The 18861-nt window shown below is 36.3% G+C and overlaps 1 protein-coding gene across 5 annotated transcripts; it reads right to left on the bottom strand.

Annotated features, from left to right (window-relative positions):
- LOC109229153 (pentatricopeptide repeat-containing protein At2g03880, mitochondrial-like) lies at positions 10094 to 18463 on the bottom strand. 5 transcript variants are annotated; one of them, XR_002068515.1, is made up of 5 exons: positions 14530 to 15212; positions 12775 to 13016; positions 11381 to 11443; positions 10677 to 10780; positions 10094 to 10597 (listed from the first exon to the last, which is right to left on the bottom strand). XR_002068515.1 is itself a non-coding variant. In XM_019394494.1 (5 exons), the coding sequence occupies exon 1, from the start codon at positions 18291 to 18293 to the stop codon at positions 15345 to 15347; it is 2949 nt and encodes a 982-aa protein (XP_019250039.1). In that variant the 5' UTR covers positions 18294 to 18463; the 3' UTR covers positions 10094 to 10597; positions 10677 to 10780; positions 11381 to 11443; positions 12775 to 13016; positions 15221 to 15344. The 5 variants fall into 5 exon arrangements, 4 of the variants coding, with proteins under 4 accessions (XP_019250039.1, XP_019250041.1, XP_019250040.1 ...); XM_019394494.1 differs by lacking the exon at positions 14530 to 15212 and adding an exon at positions 15221 to 18463; XM_019394496.1 differs by lacking the exon at positions 14530 to 15212 and adding an exon at positions 15221 to 18463 and having other exon boundaries at positions 12829 to 13016.

Below are 18861 nucleotides of genomic sequence, written 5' to 3'. Positions count from 1 at the left end.
TTTGTCACACCTCCTTTTTTACTACACCCCCGGAAGGGTATAATAAAGGGAGTTTTTCCAATTAAAGTACAATCGAAACGGGATTATTTTATTAAAAGATTCAGAGTCGCCACTCGGGAGATTTATGGTGTCCCAAGTCACCGGTTTCAAATTCCCAATCGAGGAAAGGGTTAACTCTGTATTACAGTCCGCGAACCAGAAATTCGGGTAAGGAATTCTGTTAACCCGGGAGAAGGTGTTAGGCATTCCTGAGTTCCGTGGTTCTAGCACGGTCGCTCAACTGTTAAAAATGGCTTATTATCTGACTTTAAAACAATTTGGACCTATGTGTATTTTTAGTTTTAGCCGCTTTTGTTCATTTTTAAAGAAGATTTAACGTCGTCTAAAATATGTCTTTGGACCGCGTCATATGAAATGCACCCGCAATCCGAAACACATTTTATTCAACGTTATAAGGATTTGGATTTGGGTCACATGAAATGCACACCCGAGTTTAGGAAGGTAATATTATTAAATATACGCGCCTAAAGCAACTACGCGTTTTGACTTTGCGAGGGCCATGGAAAATTCAACTAAATGGCATGCCTCGATTTCTAAGGATTTAGATATTCAAGATCAATGACCTGAAGGCCGTGCATTTTGAGATTTTATTCGGCACGGCACACCTCGATTCCTTCTAACCAAATGGTTTCAAAACTAACTTACGAGGGCCATAGATTATTTGTATCAATTGTGTGAATGGCGCACCTCAATTTCTTTAAAGCAGAGATTTGTATTCAACTATAACAATCGAACACAATCGAATTCCACAAATACTAATGTGCTAACTGCTTAACAGTAAATTGAACCAAACTGTGTTTTTACACTAGTATCGCATTCCATGTATAAGGATGATGATTTAATTTAATGGTGCCATTATTTTACGGTAAACTGTACCAACTCAGAACTTCTTAAGATTTGCTTACACTGCTCCAGTGCTAAATTAGTACACATTATAAGCATACTCTAATGAAAGACAAGTTACTTAATATAAGCATTCTGACATTTCTTTTTGGACTTTGTTCCTTAGTTGCCCATTTGGCTCCCTGCTACGTGATTGCTGATATTTCAATAAACCAATGTCACTAGCTATTCTTATATATGCACGTTTCAAAGCCCTCAAAACAAACAAAATCTACTATTGTTATCACTTTTTGGAGTTTGTAGGTGAAGTTGTTTTTTTCATGGGGAGGCAGAATAGTGATCCTAATATTGCAGGTCCTTCTATTGCATTACTACAAGAACGTTTCAGCCATTTCTAGATTAACATGAGTAACAGAACATGAAAACAAATAAAATAAAACTCAACAAATTAAATTAATTCAAGCAAATCTTAAACACATAACAAGACAGCAGAACAATTATACATTATCCAAAAAACATCAAAGATTGCTAAACAAATTCAAGTTTCCCTTGAAGCTTTTAAAAAGAACGTACATGGATTTCCAAGCAGAGACCAAATAAAGATGCCAAATTCTAAAACGGAACCGTGAAATACGAACAGAATTAATGAACGGACGATCTCGTCGGACTCGAACTTGAACCGGCGACTTACCTAAACCTCAACCTCAATTTCCCATTTTCCTACTCTGTTTTTCTAGCTACTATGCGTGTGTTTGTGATCTTTTGAGAACAAGAGAAGGCTGGTTTGATTGCTGCGTTTTATAGCAGATTCAGAGCTATTTTTGGGGCGTTTTTGGACTGCTTTCAGGTGGTGTTTCAGCTGGTTTGAGTCGATGGCTGCTCCTCTCTGTTTTTCGGCTGGGTGTGGTGTTTTATTTTGGTGTATATGGTGTTGGGATTGAAAAACTTAGGGTAGGGTTTCTATAATTGGGTATTTTATATGGAAGTGGGAAGGGATGATGGCCATTGGATTAGAAGGAAAATAGATGGCTAGGATTAAATCTTGCACTTAAATGGGCTAATGGGTTGGGAAGAATGGGCTAAGGGTAATTGGGTTGGACCATGTCTTTTTGTGTCTCAATTTTGGGCTAAGAAGACTCCAAAAATTATTATTCAAAATCATACCTAAATTCCTTTAATATAAGATAACTATACTACATGATGCAAAAATAAATTCTAATTAATTAAACTAAACTATACTAAAACATGAAACTATTATACATATATTTTTTGTATTTTCTAAGATTATATAAAGGTAAAAACAAGGTACTATTTTTGTATATTTTTAACTTTATGAAAGGTGCATAAAATAAAATATTTTTTTTTGTAATTTTCATTTTCTTGTATTAAAATAACGTAAAAGAGTAAAAATTAGTTGAAATAGCTATATTAGGCCTAGATTAAATATTTACATGCTAAAATATAAAAAAAATATTGGGGAGGGTCAAAAATCGCATGTCTACATGGTCGATCCTACGGCTTCGACCACTTTTGGGTCTGTAATGGTATCTTTGGCTTCGACCTGTACAGACCTCAACCTTGTTGATTGCTATGCTTCTTTTTCCTTTTGTTTCTTTTATTGAATTATCGTGCCGTCTAGGGCGATCCGATAGCATTCTCAGATGTGTGTTGTTCCCATCGTATACTGAATATTCCCCAGGGGGTTGGGAACTTGATCACTTGGTACAAGTTGGAGGGGACTGCTCTTATGGGATGTATCTATGGTCATCCTACGATGGCGTTGTATGTAGTCTCTAGAGTCACCCCACCGGCAAGGATGAGGAGTGTGATCTCCCCCGAAATCCGTCGAATTGCATTGTTAAAACCTATTAGTGTAATAGAGCGTGACACTATCTTATCCTTAAGTCGCATCAGTACGAGGACTCAAGGATGGATGATGCACACTCTGCTTCCGTCATCTACCATAATTCTCCTAACATCAGTATCTAAAATTCATAAAGTAATGACAAGTGCATCATTGTGAGGGAAAGTCAAACCGTCGGCATCTAAATCATCGAAGATGATAGTTTCTTCGAGTCCGTCATACTGTTAGTGGGTGATTGATCTTTTGATTTTGTGAGTGGCGGTGAATTTGATGCCATTGATGGAGGCATCGTCACTGCCACCAATAACCATGTTGATGGTGCGAGCTGGTGAGGGAGGCTTCAGTGGACCTGGCCATTCTTGACCCCTCTCCAAGGTGTTCCTGCCTTTGTCGCTGAGTAATTCTTTGATATATTCTTGATGCAGCAAATTTGCTACTTCTAGTCTTAAAGCATCGCAATCTTCTATTTTATGTCCACGTTCTTGGTGGAACTCGCAAAAGGCGTCAGACTTCCTAGTGCTTGGGTCGGACCTCATCTTTGGTGGTCATTTCACCTTCGTTCCGATCTTCTCAAGTGCGTAGACCACCTTTGTAGGTGACACACAAAAGTTATGAGTAGATAGTAAGGGAGGCATACCTCTATCATTCATGTGAGTGCCCGATCTCGGCCTATAAGAGCCATCTTCGTGGTGGAAGGAGGGGATGGGTGCCCTAACATAGGTTTGGTGTCGTTCTATGCCTAGCCGCAATACTGGATGGTCTTTCCTCGCATTGTCCCTGCATTCTTTTCTTGGTTTGGATTGTACCGAGATGAGTCGTCGAGTTTGCCCGTTGAGGTCTTCATCGTATGCCCTGACCTCGACACAATAGGCATTGTGGATCTCGTCTCAAGTGGCCGATGGGTACTTCATCAATCGAATCAATAGTTTTTTGGTTACCATTGTGGATCAACTCTTATCGCCACTAAATAATTGCCGCTAAAACCACTTTTTGTTGTAGTGTCTACTCAGCCCATTCTGAAAGGTTGCTACGACCATTCCTTTGGAGACGTTGGGTAGAGTCATCCTTACCTTGTTAAATCGGGCTAGGAAGTCCCTCTGTCCGTCCCCTCGGATTGATTGATGGTGAAGATGTCATTTACCCTTGTTTCAGCTTTCTTGGCTCTGGCATGCGTTGTTACGAACTTGTCGGCCATCTCTTTGAACGTTTTTATGGAATAGGCTGGTAGCTACGAATACCATGTCAACGCCCCTCCCGTGAGGGTTTCCCCAAATTTTTCAGCAAGATGGAGGACACCTACTCTTTAGCGAGTCATTGCCTTTTACAACGGTGACGTATGATCATTAGGGTCGGTCTTTCCGTCGTAGATTCGGAGATATGGGGGCATCTTGAAAGATTTTGGTATGGCATGAGAGGCCGCTTCCTCCCTATATGGCTGCTCCACGAACCTGCCGGCATCTCTTTTCGGTAACAACTTGGGGGCACCTGGTATTTTGTCTACCCGTTCCTGATGATCCTTCATTTGTTCCTTGAGTGCCTTGTTATCGTTTTCCATTTCCTCCATTCTTTTCAACATGACAGCGAGGACGTTTTCACTTGCACTATCGACAATTACGTGAGGGCTGAGTTGGTCGTCTCGTTCGTTCCTGTGCTTTGTTGCGTGGACCCTCGGGGTTTCTGTGGTTGTGTATGTGGATTGTTTACTCATCACGCTGATTAGAGTGTCAGTCAACCATGCTTCGACGAGCTTTTCCATAGAGAGTGGCACCTCCTCTCCCGTGGACGTAGAGGCCCTCTTTCCATTTGGTTTGGTTGTGTTACAGAAAGGTGTAGGCGACCTCCCTAACCTGGGGGATGTCATGGGGGTCACCTCCTCATCTTAGGTGTCATATTCTTCATCGATGGCGCTCATAAGGTTGAGCAGGGATGTTGTCCGTCTCTTTCATTCTGTTCCCATGGTTACCTGCCATGGGATCTTCGTATACACAGAAGAAAAAGGAGATTCTTTGTAGTTTGTTAGATTAGAAAGTCGCGTGAGTTATAGATCTGATGGAAACTAAAAACTTGATTGAGAAATCCCCACAGACCGCGCCAAACTATATAACCAAAAATTGAGATCTAGGTTTTTATACAATCACATTTATAGTGAAAAGGGTTAATCTAAGTCAACAGATCTAGTATATTTATGAAGAATACCATATGTGTGCTGTTGGATAACAATGTTTTGGAGCAATAATGGAGTAATAAATGATTCAAGAATATGATAGAAAGCAATAAATGACAATAAATGGCATTTAAGTAAATAATAAAATAAGGTTCACCTGGCAAGTATGAGATTTCTCAATGATTCTTCTGACTATGATGGATAATGATAAGCCGTTGAATATTTTGATTCTTCTTGGATCGGGTAAAGAAAGATAGATAAAGTTTTAAAAAGTTGAACTTTGTATGTATATGATAAAGAGAGAATCTTCGGAGAATGTCAATATTGTTCTTTATAAAAAGTGTCCAATCTCCTTTCTAAGATTACATCTCTTCCTATTTATAAGGGTACATAAGCCATAAAACCCTAGATAGTACAACAGAGAGGAATACTCACTAGAATATTGTCTAAGGAATCTAAAATTTTAAACTACTCGTTACTGTACACCAAGGATAGGTGCTCGTCCTCGTCTTCTACCAAGCCACCTCGACCTCGATGACGACCTACTTTTGTTATATGACTTCGACCCCTCGATATGCTATAATGCCAATGCGTACTTGCCTTCGAAGGCTTTTACATCGTTGACCAAGTCAAATATGTGATATGAAGCTTTTCGCCCATACAAAAAGCACTGGTTGAACTCAAAAACTCAACAAAGGAAGAAAATTTCCCCTATTAAGATGATTGTAAATATCAACTTAAACCCACTAAAGCTGAATCCAACTTCACCATTTGTTTAATTCTAAAATTATGTAAGCATATTTTCACTCCTACTTTTGAAAAAGTATAAAGAGCGACATGCCTCTTAATAAATATCAAATCAATTCACCATTCACATAAAACCTGATTAAAAGAAACGATTAATTTATGAGTCTTGAATCGCCTAAACTCAAAAGTTAAGTCAAAGTGAGGCAAGAACTTATGGCCAAATAAAGAATTACCCCCAATTCCAAAATTAGAAATTTTTTGAATTGTAACTAAGGGGGTGTTGCGCTGGTCGATGTTGGGCAGTATAGTGGAACCTTGACAGTGACTGAAAGTTGGTGTTACGGGTTATTGTATGGGTGAAGCAAATGGAAATATAGAATAGGGAATGAAAAAGGGAATCAAAAGAGGGGGTTGTCAGGGAGGGTGGAGGGTCGGATGGGTTTTGGATCAAGATTCATTTTCAAAATTTATTCTGCTTGAACTAATGCAGCATCATAAGGTAACAAAGTATTTGACAATATGTATCATCAAATTGACAAACATTGGTGAGCCTCACACATCAAATGCTTCATCCCCATCCACCTTTAACATGGACGAAAAAAACACACAAAGACCTCATCTTTTGTATAACGTATGTTAGATATCAAAAATCAAAAGCCACATATTTCCCTAAACAGAAATTTCTTGTGAAAATAGTGTGGGGATTTCCACAATTGAGTGTCCATGACTAAAAGTCATACCTGCTGTTGGTTGGGTAAGTTCACCTTGTTTTTCTCTATCCAAGTGTCCATTACACTTTTCCCTTTTCATGATTGACAACAAGTAATATAAACACAAACTACTACTACTACTATTGTGATATTGCCCGGGGAAGTTCAACATTTTCAGTTATCCTCAATATCTCGATCACCATAAGGTCCTATATTATATTTCAGTACCTATGCTTTACAACATGACGTTACCAAACTAGCACCTTGACGGCGCACCACTGTTTACTTACACAGAAGGAATGAAAACCCGGGGGGAGGAGGGGTGGGGGTGTGTGGTGAATCCTCTCTGCATTTAAAACTAGTGCCTCTTTTTTTTCTGGGGGGGGGGGGGGGAGGGGAAGGAGGGGGGGGGTTATTATACCATGTGGCAGCATAACAATAATTCACTTGGCAATTTTAGGACAAAAAATAATTATTCATAGAATTAAGCCAAGTGCCAAGATACTACAAAGCCACTTGATAAATTCCGCAATTATTCATGAAAAGATTTTAACAATCAAAAGAAATAACCAAGATAAAATTATAAAGTCAATAAATAGTATACAGAAGTATAAACATGAATAATAGAAGGCTTCTCTCTTTAGAATTTTGAACTCTTTTTATGCTTTTAATGAATTTAAAATTATAATTTAATAAAAAATAAAAGTATTTTAATTATAAGTAAAATACTAAATGGAAAAACTAATCAAATAAAGCAGTAGAAAAAAATATAGAAAAGAGGAAATTAATATATTGCTAGGATATTCATTATTTGATATATCTAATAAAAAGAGAAGCAAAGACACCATATTAAATTAAGTGGCAGCATAATAAAGGTCACTTGGAAATTGTAAGGACAAAATAAATAATTATTCATAAGATTAAGCCAAGTGTCAAGATACTACAAAGCCACTTTTATAATTATTCTTAAAAAAATTTTAAAAACAAAAAAGAGAAGATAAAATTATAAAGTCAGTAAAAAATATACAATAGTATTATTCATAAATTTAGATAAATTGAAGAATGTGAATAATAGAAGGCTTCTCTCTTTACAGCTTGTTTGGATGGTTGTTACCCATTGTATTGTATCGTATTGTTACCTTAAATACGATGTTTGTTTTAATTGTGACTTAAATTTTATTGTATCGTATCGTTAAATTCGTCATTACATAACGGCGAAATGTGCCACTTTATGTAACGACCGATTTGGTATGGTCGCGTCATTACCTTGTCTTTTTCTCTCAATCTCACCCTTTATTATTATTAAATAATTTTATTTTATCATTTACCCTACTTTTTTATATAATAATTTTACCCTGTATCATAATTTTTCTTTATAATATTGCAAGTTTATTCTTCATATTGTTGGTGCGTGTTATCATGAAACGATGGCAAACGACACAATCTATCCAAACATTGTATTTATCAAAACGGTACAGTACAATACAATACAGTACGATACGATACATTATGAAACGATACGTAACAACCATCCAAACAAGCTGTTAGACTTCTCAACAAAATAATAAAAGGCTTCTCTCTTTATACTTTTAATGAATTTAAGATTGCAATTTAATAAAAAATAAATAAAGGTATTTTAATTATAAGTAAAATACTAAATAGGAAAACTAATCAAATATAGCAGTAGAAAAATATAACGAAAAGATGAAATATGTATAATGTTAGGATATTTATAGTTTGAATTAATTTAAAAAAATAATTTAAATAAATTTCACTCATATTTATTGATAAGTTTAGATTGTCTAAAGATTTTGAATAGTAGACAAAGATTTGATATTATTTCGATGAATTATGTGCAGTGTCATCACTATAACATGTCAAGTTTAAATTTTTAGGATAGAACTCTAACAAAAGTTTGAAAATTATTTTAAAATAGAAGACAGAAAATTAAGATAAAAAAATTAAGCCTGCCAATTTTTCCCACGTTTAAGAACAGCTAATACTTCCTTCCACGTTTGTTTAACATTATTTATTTATTTATTATAACTTCCAATGCAACAAAAAAAAAATTAATAGTTTTTTACACATTTTTTAGTACTTTCGTTTGTAATTTATTTATATACTTAATATTTTCTTACACAAAAATAAGAAAAATGGAAGAAAAAAAAATAAATCACCCGAAAATCCAACCCCACGACTAATGTCTCCCCAAACGTGTGCTTGGAACAACAATTCTAACCTAGCTCTATAATTGATTCTTATTCACGTTCTCCTATGCAAATAATTATTTATGCGGTTTCTTTGAAATATCCATATTTAGCCAAGTGGCAGCCTAATAAGTCACTTGGCATTGCTTAAGAGAATTGGAAATATTAGGATAATATAAATAAATAATAAAATAAAATTAGTTAGTTTAGAATTAATGTGGTTAATTTTCCTAATATGTTTGTGAGATGCGACATTTCTAATTACATCGGACGTGTTTTTTCTTTTAATGAGTTTTGTTGCTAAATCATGTGGAAGTTGGATGTAATTTTGTAACTATCAATACGAATGTAAAATTATCCAAGTGGTAAAATGCCTAAATATTAATTTAACATACATATTTCAAAAGATAAGTAATTACCTTATCCCTAAACACCTAACCCCCAAACCTACGTCTTTACAAAAAAAAAAAAAAAAAAAAAAAAAAACTACTGCCCTTAACTCCATCACCAACATCTTCCTAATAAAAATCTATTATTCTCAAAATTTCTATATGATCCAAACTATGCAACAGATTTTAGCATTCTTACAACGGTGATAATTGGTACAAACAATATACAAATGAAATTGTGCACTATAACAAGTTTTCTTGATCGGCCGCCAAAATGTTCCCAAGGGATATATATCTATCAAAACATGCAACTTTTCAGCCTATTAATTATATTATTGCTAATCTATTTTTATATTGTCGCCTCAATATTTATCAGTTGACGCGTTTATATAATAATATTATTTGCTATTTCATGAAGAAAGCAAAAAGATGATAACTATTTTAAATATTTTAAATGCAAACTTTATCCTGATTTTTTTTAATTATATTATTTTTCTTGAATTACAATTTTATTATTTTAAAATTTGTAAATAATAAAATTTGCATTTTATATTTAATAAAATATCTAGTATTTACATATTCATAAAACAATATCATTTACATGCTTCTTGTGTGTGTCGCATTTTCAAGCAATATTTCCTTATAAAAAAATTATATTTAATACTCTCCACGCGTTGCGTGGGTATGAATACTAGTACTAGTATTACATAATACAAAGAGGGACTTCTATATGATATGTAGTTCCTTTATGATCCGCTTCGAAAAGCTTCATAACAAAAAGGGGGAGGGACCTGATTATGTATATTCATTTCAAAAAAGGAGGAAGGGGAGTGAACTTTAGTAACCATTTGTTAACTTCAGAAAACTACTTAATGGAAACTGACATTGTCTGTTTCTTATAGTTGACAGAGCCACAATTAGGCAAATCCTTTGCTTTATCAAATCCACATCATTCCAGCATATGCCGTTGAGTCTAGAAAGCACGGATACTTCATCCATAAAAGCAACCCAGAAAATTTGTTACATATACTTATGCAATCCAGTTAAACAGTGAAAATGGCAAAAAGAACTTAGAAAGAACAATGCCTAAAAAAGTGAAACGCCAAAAAGGACCAAAAAACTTCTTTAAATGTGTTAAAAACTCAAAACAGTTCTGCAGTGTTACATTACAGTTGCCTTTTGCCTACGTCTGAGATTTACAACATTCTAAGCAACACCAGCTTCATCAAGTTAGGCTAAATCATGCAGTTGGTAATCTACACATATATGAGAACATGATAACTAACCAAGAATAGTATCTAAACCATGGTTAATCATCAGTTCATGCTTTCTGAAGATATAATAGGATTCATATGAGATAGATGGGGATAAGCAAGAGGGACTCCCTCTTGGCCTTCTTGTGAGGTACAACAGCATAGCTAATGGATTTTGGCACCAAATAACAGAAGGCGTTCAACCATCTTGGAAGCTTCAATGCAGTCTCTGAGGCGAGTAAACCAATTGCCAAATTTTATCCCTTGTTAAAAGCTATTCAGTAGATCAGGTCCCTTCAGAGTTAAAATTGAGGTGACATTTCTTCCCTCTTTCCTATTCTCTGCCTATCAAGCACAGAGCTGGCATGTACATATAGAGTTGGTCAATCCAATCTTAGCAAGTAGTTGAAGGCCATAGAATAGAAAGAAGACCACTTACTTGCGAGGTTCTTTAGCCTCTCTTTTTGCTCTCTTCTTTCCTTGAGGCTTTGCAGCAGACCATTCAGCTGAGCAGATTCAATGTGATACGAACCTCCGAACCTCCTATACATCAAAATACAAGCCTTGAGAATAAATCACAATGAAAAATAGAGGCAAAGTAACCAGAAAAAGAGTTTGCATCAGTAGTTGGAGAAGAACCAAAGGCGTTTAGGGCGGAGCAACAGTAGAAAGAAGAGGGAAAAACAAACAAGATATACTCAGTAAAGAAGACGTGATTAAGTCAATTTACAAGCTTCCGTTGCATCATTCTATGCAAGATTAATATTTATTGATAGTCACAATGTACTAGCCAAACATTTAATGTTATGGCATGGGACTCAATGAAATTCACCTATTTTCTCCATGCATTTTTCATCAGTCAACCGTATTATCTCTGAATCAAGTTAATTTCGAACATATCCCACCCAGATGATCTTTTCTGAGACAAGTCATTTAGACCTACTGCAACAGAGTGATATAATATCGGTCGATTAACCTGGTGTAGAGAAATCTCCTCAACAAATAAGTGCTTGGGCCACTAAAATCGAATACTGCATATAACTAGCAAGAAACTTCCCCAGATAGGGTCAAGTCTTGTTTCTCTTCTACTAATTTGAAAAACCTAATGATCTGCTATTTCTGTTTTTTCCTCTGCAAAGTTACCTTTTCAACGGTTCAAGGCAGACCCTCGGCAAAAACAGTGCCACAGAGAGAGAAGAAATAAGCCTGTGAACAGAAGAAAAAACAAAGAAAATGAACAAAACATAATTCAAACAATAAAATTAAAGAACAGATTTCAATGGAAATTTGTTTTGGAAAAGCAGAGTTTGTTAAAGCTTTTCACTGTAGAGTTTGTTAAAGCTCACAGCTCATATCAATCATATTTAGCACAATAGCAATTTTTGTGCGAGCTCAAAAGAATCACATTTTTGAATTTTAAACAGACAAAGCTGCATATCCTGGATAGGTTATGCTCTAATTTTCAGCAGCTACTAGCTGAATTTTCTATACCTTTTCCTCTTCTCCCACCCTTTTCACTCGGTATTAACTCTTAAAGACTTTTGAGCATGAGCACATCTATATTGAAGGCAGCAGGTGCAGGTGCAGGCGGGGGCCCATCAACAGCTTCTAGCTCGAGGTGTGAATGCAGTTTAAAAAAATCATATATATTTATCCAAAGTCCTAACCCATTGTCATAAAAAAGTAATATTTCACTCCACACCCACTTAATCCAGGACCCAACTTCGCTGGTGCATTAGCATGGAAAGTTCATTAATCAGATTCTCTTTTTGATAGTAAGTATTCACTTTTGTGGAAAAGTTGGAAAACTTGTCTTGACTAATTCTTTCACATAGTACCATTCGAAAATAATATGCAAGGTTTGATGATAATACGTGCATGATCTGATGAATCTAGAAGGTTCCCTATTAGACAAAACAGCATCATTTTGTTTATATAAAACAGCATCATAACTCAGACCTGTTTGTGAGTAAAGGAATCGAGCATCTTTCGTTCAATTCATTAAAAGACATCATACACAATTGATGCCATTAAAAAACCAAGTAGGAGATAGCATCAACCAAACTATCAAGACTACCGGTTAAGTAAATGATGATTCAGGACATTCATTCTAGAGAATTATGCCGTGAGGAATGAGGGAAAATTAAATTGACTATTGAAGTCTATGTATTTTGAATGACAGAACTGATCATAAGGGGAAAACTGAATGAAGTTTTTTTCAATGAACTACATGGATTATGCAAATTTCAACTAGTATACAGATGTAGACAAACTATTGAAGCCAATGAGATTCTAAGGCCTTGTTGATATAAAAGATCTAGCAGGTCATAGACCAATGATTCAGATTTGCAGTTGATTTCTGAATACTTGAACATGCTGATTTCATCAGGTGATGTTTGAAGACTTTACTGTTTGAATGATAATGCTTCACAACTGAGCCTTTGAATCCGGAGAAGTGGGTTAAAACGAGGATTTAGAAAGGTTTAACCAATCAGATTAAAAAGAACAAATTGTTAATAGGAAGAGGGATGTCCAACCTTATGGTCATCTTTTCTTTAAACACTATGCTTCTATCAACAACAGACGCTTACTATTTGGTATACTCCAAGGCTTGGTTTGACTTGGAAGTACACTCCAACACTGAAATGATGTTCATGACATTCCACCTCTGATTCGGTGTAGCAAAGTCAATCTGTATAGCAGTCCCATCAAGATGTAAGAAGCCAGATACCACCAACTCTTCATCGAACAGCTTGTACAAACTATTCACCAATAAAAGCTATGCACAAAGCCACAAACATCAGAATCAGACCCTACAAAAGTTGCAAAAGACTATAATAATAGAAATGTGGAAGAAAAAATTGCTAGTGTTCTGCCTAATTCACAAACAGGCCTAGAGAACACCACCAGGCTTTATGTGCTCTCGACCACTTCAGATTCTAACTATAGCATCAAAAAATGTTTAAAGATCCACCATCAAATGGGGACAATTCTTGATTGCAACCATTTGACTTTATTTTGAACTCTAGAGTCAAGACATAAAAGGATAAGCAAAACTATGGTCTGCTTCCAGTGACATGGTCAACTTTGTTTTCTTTCTGGATGACCTCACCCGACCAGCCTTTGAGTTTTTCTTATACCTAACTCGTTTGTTGTAGGAGTATGGGGTTCAACACAAAGAAATGTAACAAGCTTATACCTGTTATTTGCATGGTTTTTCTTGCATTGAACAGTGCATAGCTTATATTAAGCTAGTACAGCCAATCAGATCATCCCACATAAAAAGTGATGGAATATGGTTATTCACAATATGCGAGGATCCTTTTTACTAGTGGTTGACTGCTCGCTAACCAATCCTTCTTTCTATCCGGAGCTTTTTGATCTTTGGTATCAGTGGAGCAAATGAAGTGGAGTTATCGAGTGCAAACTTCTTTTCTTAGGACTTAGGATGAGGTTTCAGTTTGGTCAATAGAACTCGATTCCAACGCTTCTTTTCTTGTCCTTGTTGGGTTTAGCCAATGTAATATGAAAGATTATTTTTCTATTCCATATTTGATTCAACTATATGTTGAATCTTATCTTAGAACAGGTTCAAACTAATTTAACATACATGCTTATAGGGACACTTTTTGTTTATTTCCAACGCTTGTGTTTATTCGCCATAGTTGAGTTTGGAACCTTTAATAAGCTGCTTTTCTTTTGGCTTTATTAATATGGTGAACTGGGTTATGTTGGCCCATCACCACCTGGACTTTAGCCCTACCAATTCTTCTTTATTTAGCAAAGCTCATCCTAATTCCCATCAAGATTATAGGAGGTGAAATAGGATTACCCTCCATGGCATCACGCAACCATACATGAAGCTGGAGTTGGGTGGATTTCTTTCCATTACCGGAAGACCTTCTCAGCCATCTAAGGTTAAGAAGATGTGAAAGCACGTCCAGCTCTATAACAACAGGGAGCAGGAACTATCTTGTTCATCTTTTGAAGATATGAAAAGCATTAATTTATGAATTGTCAAATTGCAGTATTTCAAAATCATTATTGGCCAAATTTTTGTGTAATATGTAGTTGGGAGTTCCCTACCGGTGATATTGTTCTCTACATTTAATGATAAAGAAATATCAGTTGATCTTCTTTTCATCCTTCTGATAGAAAAAGAACTTTATTCAGAGGCATTTCAAAAATTAAACAATGTGGATGGCAGGAAATGGTCAGATATCGCTGCAGCTACCAAAGTGAGTTGAGTACAGCTCAAACATGGAATAGGAGAAAAGGCAAAACGTGAGTACTTCTGATTTAATTGAGCAGTTTCTTCACCTTCTGCAATAAGTTTATCAGAGGTTTCACACACCTAGTTTCAGTCCTCAGAGATTGAGTAACCTTTGATCTATTTGTCCCTTCCCCCCACTTGTGGTACTATACTGGGTTTGTTGTTGTCCTTTCAGGTAACTTATTAACCCAGCTATTAATCCTGTAGGTAACAGAAAGAGCTGCGCTCGAATTAGAAAGATCGTCCAAGGAAAAAAAGCCTTGGCAGAGACTGAAGCTAACAAATGAAGAATATGCTAGATCATTAGAATTTTCAACCAAAGCTTTTCAGGATCAAGGAACTTTGGTCACTTTAGGAGAAAGAATGCATCAAAATAGCTACTTAATTAAAACAGCCTGGTACTTCCGACAAACACAAGAAAAAATTTTCTCTGGAAGAATTGGAATGGACACGTTAAGAAACTGAGAAAGGAAAATAAAACATTCACAATCAAATGCTTACTTCAACATAGCTTGGTGATTAGCTGTAAAAACCAAGTCAAAGTTAACACTGGGTCAACATATATTTCAAAACTAAGTTCAAAAAAGAAGGTAATAACAGAACAAAAAAAAATATAAGAATAACGACAACATCCACGGAGAAAAGGATGAATAAAGATCGAAGTTTATACTCTGCATAACAGTGAAATGCTACTAAAGTTTGGTAAATACCTCATCACTTTGCCACGTCAGTAATATATTCATATTGAACTATCATGACTTGCATTTAGAACTTCAGTTAAGCACTATTGATCTGTTGCAGCTGTGGTTGCCTGATGGGTTAGCCAGTCAATAATCACCAATAGTCCTTACATGAGCACATTCCAAGAGAGAAGTGGTGGAAGCGGTTAATGTCACGAATAACTATTTCTCGGTTTGTTACGATTGATGCCAGCTTCATAAATTGATGGCAATCTCGACAGATGCACAGATTTTTAAAGATCCTGACAGTACTATTTCTATTGCTGCTCATGAGAGAAAAAGCTAGAGCTAGCCTTTCACTATGATGTGAAAGGTTGTCTATCTTTTCTTTGTCAGAGACATTATGAAGTGCATAGTTTGTGTTTGGAATATATCCTGCAGCAGTAATTTTTGAAGCCAGCTCCTCTAACTTTTTATGGATATCCTTTAACCTAGGATGCGAAGCATCCTGAGATAAGAAGACATGGACTTGATTATCAATCTTAACCCAGCTACAACCAGGTTCCTTTTTGATACCCTGCCTGGACATTAATGCTCTAACCTTTGAAACATCAGCCCACCTCCCTTTTATAGCATATATATTGGACAACAATATATAACTTGACTCTGCTGTTGGATCAATTTCGAAAAGTATGTTTGCAGCTTTCTCAGCCAATTCCACATTTCCATGAGCTTTACAGACTCCAAGAACAGTCTCCCATATCAAGGCATTAGGGGCAAGCTCCATACCCTCAATGAAGTGTTCCATATCATCAAATTTGCCTGCACGGCCAAGAATATCAACCATACAAGCATAGTGCTCAATCAAAGGAGTGATACCAAACACAACTTTCATTGAGTCAAAATGCCTTCTTCCTTCTTTGACCAGGCCCAGATGGCTGCATGCAGAAAGGACACCAATAAAGGTAATCCGATCAGGCAGATTACCTTCACTTAACATGGTTCTAAATGCTTCCAATGCTTTGTCATCTAGCCCGTGTTGGGAGTAGGCAAATATAATTGTGTTCCACAACACTGTATCACAGGACCCCACGCTCTTAAATAGAGACTCGGCATTGTTGATACACCCACATTTTGCGTACATGTCAATTAATGCACTAGCCACATACATATCATTGAACTGCCCAGACTTTATTACCAAGGAATGCAACTGCTGCCCATTGTCTAGGCTCGCTATACCAGAACAACCTCTCAGACAGCTAGCAAGAGTGAACTCATTGGGTTTAATAGCTTCCCTTTGCATCTGATTGAAGCATCGAAAAGCCTTTTCTCCTTGATCAGACTGCACATAACCTGTAATGACAACTGTCCAAGTGAAGATGTCTTTTTCACTCAATCTGTAAAAGATCACTTCTGCATCATCTAAATGCCCACACTTAGCATACATATCAATCAGAGCAGTTCCTACATATTTATTCCCACCAAGGTTAGCTTTAACTATATGGGCATGCACTTGCTTCCCGAGAGTGGCATCTAAGAGGCTTGCACAAGATCTCAAATTGCTAATGAACGTGTACATATTTGGCCTCAAACCTTCCACAAGCAAGTTCCTGAAGATTCTAGGTCCTTCATAAGAAGTTTCATTATCATGGAACCCAGACAAAAGAGAGTTCCACGAAATTATATCCCTATTACTCATAGAAGAAAATACACGATGCCCATCAAAAGCTGACCCAAATTTCATGTACATTGCAATCAATGCATTACTGACACACTCTTCTGAGTCAAAACCAAATTTGTAAACACAAGCATGGATACTTTTGCAACAAATTAAGTCCACTGAATCAGCCGCTGCACTAATAAGACTAGCTAGTGTAAACTGATTAGGCCTCAAACCTGAATGCCTCATCAAGCAAAAAAGCTGAACAGCTTCCCTCTTCTGTCCTTGCTGATCAAGTCCACTGATCATTGCAGTCCATGCCACAGTGTCAGGATTTTTAGTCCTCAAAAACACTTTCAGGGCATCGTCTTGCAGACCACATTTGTTATACATATCTACAAGACTGCAGCTTGTAAAATCATCAAGTTCACACCCAATTTTGACCAACAACGAATGGATAACTTGGCCAGCTCTCAGATTTGGTGAACTGGCACACCCCTTCAAAATAGTAGACAGAGTATAATTATTAAACCTCATCTCTGAATCCGACATCTTCGAGAACAATCTCAAAGCCTCCTCTCCTTGACCAGCCTGCACATACCCGTTAAGTAAAGCATTCCACGACACCGAATTCTGCTCGGGCATGGAAAAGAACACATTAACAGCAGATTCCAATTCACAACATTTAGCATACAAATCAACAAGAGCAGAACCAACATAAATATCCGAAAAGCCAGCAACTTTAACAACCTCGGCATGTAGTTGTTTGCCAAACTCCAAATCTAAACACATCGAACAACCCTTTAAAACTGTCGCCAAAGTGAACTCATTAGGCCTAACACCTTCTCCCCTCATATCACGAAATAAGCAAATACCTTTACTGCCATACCCTTGAGCTATAAACCCTGCTATCAGTGCTGTCCAAGAGACAACATCTCTCTCTGGAATTAAATCAAACACATTGCCCGCCATAACTAAATCACCACATTTCGAATAAAAATTAATCAAAGAAACCCATAAATGCGAATCGGTTTCTATGCAACTCCTAATAATTTCACCGTGTAAAGCTTTACCTTCCTTCAAACATAACTTAGTAGCATAATCTTTGAGCATTTCAGAGTACCATTTAACCCCCTTTTTCTTGTTCAGAATCAAAAATCTCTCCTTAGCACCATACTTCAACCCTTTACTCAACCTTTTAGACCCAAAGGAATATTGAAGTTTTGGGTTTTCAACTGATGGGGAGTTGGGTTCAATTGTTTGTAGAGCAGCGCATGAGAAACAGTTAAAGCGAACAGAGGGAAAGAGGGAAATATTACGCAGCTGAGGTTTATTGGGGCATAACATCAAGCAGGTTTTAGGCACGGGATAAAGGCTCGAAATGATGCCTCGAAATATTAGTGGCGGATTACGCATGTGTGCGGATAGAAAATCGAGTTCCATGAAAAATAAGAAGCAGCAGCTTCAATGAGGAGCTAGCAGGATGAAACTCTGCATAGCAAAACTCTGCTCGCCGTAGCGGTCCGAAGGATAAAGTTGTGTTTGATTTCTCCCTCTGACAGGTTGTGTTAAACAACAACAAACAACATAGCCAGTATTAACTAGTGGAGTACTGTTTTTGCATGTAAAAAAATTGGACTTATTAGAGTTAGTTTTATGCACATTAGGGCATTACCTTGATTGGGATAATAACACTCTTGGTCTTTAATTATAATTAGCATATCTTAGTTTTAGTCCTTGTAATATATGATTAAGCATAGTTAATTTTAACTTTTTTACTATATAATGTAATAAGATATATAATTGTGAAAATACGCAAGCATAAGACTTATAGTGCATATCTTAATTAATTAAATGTTAAATATGCTTAGTCAAATATAATAATATCCAACAACAACAATTAATCAATATTTGAAGGACTAAAAGTGATATTTTTCCTTCTTTATCTTTTTAAAAATTATTTATATATTTACAGCTATGTAAAAATTTTCTAATCATGAATGCTGAAAAA

The sequence above is a fragment of the Nicotiana attenuata genome, chromosome 7, assembly GCF_001879085.1.
Source record: "Nicotiana attenuata strain UT chromosome 7, NIATTr2, whole genome shotgun sequence".
In the NCBI taxonomy this organism is placed as follows: domain Eukaryota; kingdom Viridiplantae; phylum Streptophyta; class Magnoliopsida; order Solanales; family Solanaceae; genus Nicotiana; species Nicotiana attenuata.
This window is presented reverse-complemented; position numbering and strand designations above follow the sequence as displayed.

Bases quoted from the DNA above. Each gene is read 5' to 3' on its own strand.
- LOC109229153 (XM_019394494.1), bottom strand. From the start codon at position 18,293: ATGGAACTCGATTTTCTATCCGCACACATGCGTAATCCGCCACTAATA.